This window comes from Manacus candei, unplaced genomic scaffold (assembly GCF_025592945.1).
Source record: "Manacus candei isolate 608988 ecotype Guabito, Panama unplaced genomic scaffold, ASM2559294v1 h1tg000002l, whole genome shotgun sequence".
NCBI classification, from domain to species: domain Eukaryota; kingdom Metazoa; phylum Chordata; class Aves; order Passeriformes; family Pipridae; genus Manacus; species Manacus candei.
Genome location: NW_026138050.1, coordinates 7934541 through 7940908, shown reverse-complemented (window position 1 = coordinate 7940908; position 6368 = coordinate 7934541). Strand labels below are relative to the sequence as shown.

General features: G+C 39.4%; 1 protein-coding gene across 3 annotated transcripts in view; it reads right to left on the bottom strand.

The window, feature by feature from the left end:
• Positions 1 to 798: 798 nt before the first annotated feature.
• Positions 799 to 6368, bottom strand: part of PDILT (protein disulfide isomerase like, testis expressed) — a 23799-nt gene continuing 18229 nt past the window's right edge. For all 3 annotated transcript variants that reach the window (XM_051807453.1, XM_051807541.1, XM_051807631.1), the window contains 3 exons: positions 5844 to 6025; positions 2081 to 2170; positions 799 to 965 (listed from right to left, as the gene is read on the bottom strand). In XM_051807453.1, the coding sequence (XP_051663413.1) occupies positions 897 to 965; positions 2081 to 2170; positions 5844 to 6025 (341 nt within the window). In that variant the 3' untranslated portion in view covers positions 799 to 896. The remainder of the gene's footprint in view (positions 966 to 2080; positions 2171 to 5843; positions 6026 to 6368) is intronic.

Below are 6368 nucleotides of genomic sequence, written 5' to 3'. Positions count from 1 at the left end.
TCAAATAGGCATTCTTTCTTTTTCCAAGTTTTCATCATTTTTTTCCTCTGTTTATCTAAGAAAGTAACTTATTAGCAATAACAAGTTGGGAACAAAGACTTTGGGCACCTGTTTGTGAAATGAAATTTTAATAAGTGTTCTCCCTTCTCTAATTGTGTAAGAAAAGGTTTAAAATCTTCATAATTATTTGTGCTTTATCTGGTCCTTGCGGGAAGAATTTAGTGTTTTCCAGCAGTTTCACCTGTTTCATTTTTAAAACATGTGAGGAGTAGTTAAGGGACCTCATGTAAGTAAAATGTGAGTCATACCTGTGCCTGTGTATCAGATATGGTATTTTCCTTACTGGAATTAAATTATATCTCATATATTTCTGCATTTTTTACTGCTTGATTTTAAAAAATCATGAACTGTGCCTTGCTGCCCCTTCGGGCACAGCCCCTAGGTTCAATTACTTCTTTTGAAGATCACTGTAAAAATGCTCTTTGCAGTGTTAGACCCATCCTTGTGGGAGCAGTTAATCCCTCTTGAAAACAAAAGGGCTGTCTTAGGGTAAATTGGAGAGAAATTGGTTGTCATCCTGTTGCAGATCTTGTTCAGAAAGAATAGTTTTATATCTTGATCTGTTTTCCGTGGCACATATACCTTTCTAAATGAGGGTAGTTTTACTGATAATAAAGGCATTTATTTTAAGAACCCATGACAACCAATCCCTGTAAAACTAGGAGTTAAATCAGATTCAGAAGAGAAGTCACACATAATGAGCCATTGATACCGAATTCTTTATTTTTATTTTTTAATTCAGCTCTGTGTTCACTTGAGATGATTCATTCTTCCAGTGAGCTCCTTCCAGGAATGATTCCCCACAATCCTCAGAATTTTTCTCTTTCTCTGTACTACTAAAGTTCTTTCTCTGTTATTACAGTCTCTTTTTGGCTGCGATCCTCTTTGATTCCTCCCAAAGGATCCTTTTAAAAAATGAAATGCAAGAGAAAAGCTGCTTATTACTAATATTCACAAAGACAATTGCTCTAGTAATTCTCTTCAAAAAATTTTTAAGATTGGTTGAAGCACAGCAAGCAAGCAGCTTGAGGTCTTATTAATGAGGTCAGAAGTAGAGCAGCTGTTGCTAAAATGTGCTTTTCAGGTTTTCAAACCTTTTCACTGGTTTATATTCGAGCAGTGAATGCATGAGCAAACCAAAGGTCTGGTGGAGATAAGTCTGAAAACTTAAAACTATTTCTTCAGCCACAGACAGCTTCCCTACTAGTTGAAAAGAGCATTCATAATATTGGCATCCTGTGGATCCACTTCATGTCTGAGTAGAATAGGTCCAGGGTTCTTATAGTGGGTGGACAGTGTCTCCATCTACATGTCAGGTTTTTTCTGTTGCCTGTAGCTGTCTGTGTGGAGATTGTTCTCATCACTCACTTAAAGTGTGTCTTTTTGCAGTGGAGTACCTGTGATTAAATAACAGGCTGATCTGGGACAGCAAGCACTTATCTGGTCTGATTTACAGTGGAGAAGAAAGGGTCAAGGAACCAGACAATTATCATAACCAGATTATCATAACCAGACATCATCTGCTCTCAGTTAGTCCTTTTTTCATGAAGAGAAGCTGCAATGAATGTAACAGAATGAGGTGGGCAATGGATATTTGAACCACTCCAGCTGCAGCTGAATCTTCCTTAGCTAGGGCTTTTTTTTCCGGCTAAAATCGTGACCAAGTGTTTCTTACACCTCTCAGGGTACAGGCTCCTTTCTGCCATGCAGTACTTACTGCCAGAGTGTTGATGTAGTGACTCAGCGATAACAGGAGCAGTGGGAGAAAAGGTTCCTGTGTGATGGAAACAAGGATGTGAGGGGGTGTGTGCCTGCCAGGCTGTGTGTATGACTGCAACTGGTGTGGTCATGCCAAGCTAGTCAGCTTGAAACCAGCTACGAGCTGGTAAGAACCACCTAAGCATTGACATGACAGTGGCCCAGGAGTGTGGCTGTGCCATGGCCAGCTCAGGTATGCCCACACAAGGTGTGAACGTGCCTTGGATCACACAGCAGATCAGTGTCTGGGTCAAATGCCTACCTTCTCTCCTGGTTCTACTTTTGTCTTGCTTTGTTCTTCTAAGAATTCAGAAAATGCCTCCAGTGTATAGTCCCCAGCATAGGCCACCTCCTGAAAAGAATTTTAAGGTTAAGTATTTAACTCTGTACATAAAATTCCGTAAATAACAGCAAAATCAGCTGGAGCATTTCAGTTCTTTAGACTGACCAAATTCTAGACTTTCGTGCTCAGTTTAGAAAGTGAGGGCAGAGGCACAGCAGGTTCCGACGTCATCTGAAACTCAAGTGTAGAGAAGAAGTAGATTACATCCCTGAGAAGAAAAGGATTTGTATAAAAAATATAACTATTATTGTATAGTTTCAGTTGGGATTCTGCCAACTGCTGACATCAGTGGGGTTCTTTGTTCTTAACAATAAATATTGGCAAGATATTTTGAAGAGAATTCTTTTCTGTGTCCAGCCATGATATTCAAAGTTTTCTAAAGATTTTGATGGAAATTCAAATTCTGAAATAGTTTTGAAATACACAGTCCAGAAGTACCAAGTGTTGCACAACTTGAAAGAACAGGATGAAGATGAGCAGTGACATCAATTTTCTTATCCTTCACCTTAAGTTGGGGATTTACTGAGGACTTTCTCCTGAGGAAGTTTAATGAAAGAAGAAGTTTCAGTTTAGAGCTTTAAAATTCTCTGAGTGGGTCTAGGCACTGTGTTGTGTTTCAAAGATGCCGCCCCACCAAACCTTTGCTCTCTGGAAGTATAAAAGGGTTTTGCACAAGTCTTCTAAAAAAAAGTTGTAAAAGCTCATGTACGTGACACTGGGAATTGTCTGCTGTTACCTGAGTGTATTTAGAAATAGGCCTATTATTTAGATGCCTATTATCCTGTGGGTTAAGCTCACTTACTCCCACTGAGACCAATAATCTTGTGTTGCTTTACGCTAGTCACGTTTTTACCTTACTTGAGTTCAAAGGCCTGTAAACAAAACACCTCCAGTCTTTGGTGAATTCACTAGAAGTGTACACTTCTGGTATACGAAAAGTTTTTTATTCCAAATCAGTAAGGTATTCTCTTGTAATAAAAAGTGTGTCAGCTTTTAAACTACTTTTATATGTTTGCAAGCTTCAGTTGAGAAAAATTACTTTATTTCTCCAGAGGCAATTAATATTCTCAGATGAGTCTTGATTTTTATTGACTCTGATGATGGCTGGAACAGCAATTTCTCAGGGCCTGAAGACCTGTAAATCCAGAGAAGAAGCTGATTCCTGCACTGGTTACTGAGGATAGGTGTCAACACTTCTCATTAGAGTAATCAGGGGATAAGAGTATATAAATGTTATTTTTCTCACTTAACCCATGGAAACAAATAGAATCATCTTAAATTGATCTGAAAGGCTGCATGTTTTTCTCTTAAATTTGGAGTGGATAATGCAGTGGATGAGTTGTTCATCAGCTTCACAGATGGAGCTCAGATGATGCCTGGTTACCTCCCTCCTCAATATAAATCATCAGATTAATTGTAATTCCTTCAGCTCTGGCTATAACTGTTCCTTGGAAACTTAGTTGGTGCTTTGGAAAACTGGACACATGCTTAAACACCTAGCTGTAATCTAGGTCTCTAGGCTCATCCAGCTCCATTTAACTCCAGTTAAGTTGAAGTGGTTCCTGATTTAAAAATATTGTCACTCATCAGGTTTTGCATACACTGAAAGGAAGAGAGTGACTTGTCTCTAACTCCATGAAAAGCTGAATCTGTTCTTAAACAGACAAAGGAGTGGCAGTCCATGGAAAGAAGACAGTTCATAGCCTGCAGACCTGGCAGATACTTCTGTTTGGAGGAGGGGGGTATCTGATATGATCTCATCAGGTGAGAGTGCTTGGAAGGGACTGCACAACAATGTGTTCTGCCTATGGCTGTGCCTTTAACAAGGTGTGAGGGTGTCTGTGGTGAATGCAATAACTGAGTTCTAGGAAACAGCTTTGGTTTGTGTTATGTTAGCCACATTTCCCTTGCTTTATCAGAAGCAGGTCTAGACTTCTTTACATGCATTTTGGTGTGCTTTCTACAGTCTTTTCATAGTTATTTCATCTTTAGAGGTCCTACTTCTGTGCTAGTGTTCAATTCATTCTTAGTCCTTAAACAATGGGAAGGATCAGTAGGGATCATTGGAAAGCTCATGTGTTTGTGTTTCTAAATCTAACAAGATACTGAAGGCTAGAAGAGACACTGTGTTATTGTTGGACTCCATATATTTCCTGTTCCTCTTATTCTTCATTCTGAACATACCAGTTTCTCTTCAGCTCCAAACCCCTTGCTCTTTTCTTGGCCAGAATAAGGGAGTAGGGTTTGTAATTTTGGGGCGGTGCCTATACGGTGAAAAACACGGGAGATACTCAGAGCCTTGACATTTGTATCCTGTGCTTTGATTTTCATTAACTTCTAGCGAAGGACATGTGGGAGAATTCCTAGTGTAAATGTTGGCTGGGCAGGAAATGAATATGTTGAGGTGACTGTGTATTATCAGTTCAGTTGTGTCTCAGACCATTTATGGTCATCTGTAGTGAGAAAAGATGTCTGTGGCCAACTGTGCCATAAGAAAGAAGGTCAGAACACAAGACTGCAGACATGTACAGGACACCTGCATTGCTGGTCAAGTACAAGTCAAAATCTCTGTATTTGAGGGAACTAGTGTAAAAACATGGTGCACAAGGATGAAATTGAGATTTCAAATACTCTTTCATTTCAGGGTATTTTTAAGTATGAAGCAGTCCCTTAATAGTTAATGGAAGTCTTTATTGGTTTTTTGTTTGTTTGTTTTGGGTTTTTTTGCAAACTGACATTTCTTATGAGCATTTAATGGGTTTCTGCTTTTCTGCATGAAGACTAAACCTGGTGTGAGTGTGCAGGACGGCAGTTCAATTCATTAGAAGATGTGCGTGCACATCTGAGAGGAAAATCTCTCCTTCAAAGATTAAATGAGGACATGGGCAAATGTCTGAGAATTTAATTTAAGTTTAGTACTAAGAAGAAAAATGAATAGCTTAGTAATATCTTAATTATAGCAGTATCTTGATTTTTTCTTCAGAAATATTTTCTTTTTAATTAGATAATCTACATAGATGGAAAATGAAGCTATTTAGTATTTTTCCTTGCCATCTCTTTTAGCATCATTTTCTGATTATTTTGTAACATAGCTGATTCATATTTGCATAGTGCAAAAATCATTGGTCTTGACAACAAATATTTATTCCCAGTTGAGGCTGTGTAAAATTACTGGCATGAGTGTATAGAAGAAAGTTTTGGGACTTGAGTTTTGTGAAAATGTAGAGGCTATAACAAGAGCAGTACCAGCATTTTAGAGACTATGGTCATACCTGCTCTGGAAACAACTAGCATAGGTAATTCTGTGACAGTACATCTCCTGCAGTCATCAGGAGGTATCTGTAAATTCACTCAGACTGTTGCTAGAACCCAACAGGAAGATTGGAGGCTGTTGAACAGCAGAATGTGAGGCTGTAATGACTTGTAGTCCAAGTCAGTAAATTATATGTGGGCTCTTGCCACAGCCTCATACACAGAAGGACACAATAGAAGGTTTTCTCCTCTAATTCAGGTTTTTGACAGCAATGTCTTCTGCTCAAAAACCAGTGCTGAGTAGATGAGGACCAAAGGTTTCTTACTTAAAGGAGTCCTTTCTCACTGTGACACATGTGCACATGCAAACACACCCCCTCTCCCTTGGTGTGCAGCTGTGTCTCCACACTCTTCTGTGACAGCTTCTCACCTGGTAATCTGATCCAGCAGGGAAGAGTGTGAAGAATGGATATCGAGCTAATCCAACAGACAGGATGTCATTTGCTGTGACATCTATCTTTGCAATGATTACGTCTTCACGACTGTTGTATTGCTCTCCTAGCTTATCCCAGATTGGCAGGAGTTTTCTGCAGTCATGGGACCAAGGGGCATCTGCAAATTAAAAAACAAAGGTAGGATACAGTCTGACAGGAGAGCATGTGCTGGTGCGATCACTAGGACCTATTTAGCTCTTCAAGTTAACAGGGTTTGGGATTTCAGTTGTGGTCAGTCTCTGCTTGAAACCATTCACCCTTCATGACTTTCAGGTTTTCATGTAGTGATAACTAGTTATTCACTAATGCATTTCTGGTAGCAGCACTGCTTTAGCTCTCTTTAGCCTTTTATGACTATAAATGCAACACTTGGACAACTTTGCTGGAGAGGTGTGCCAGGTAACCAATGCCACCCAGGTAAGTCTTGCATCATTCCTATGATGAAATATTTGTCTGAGGCA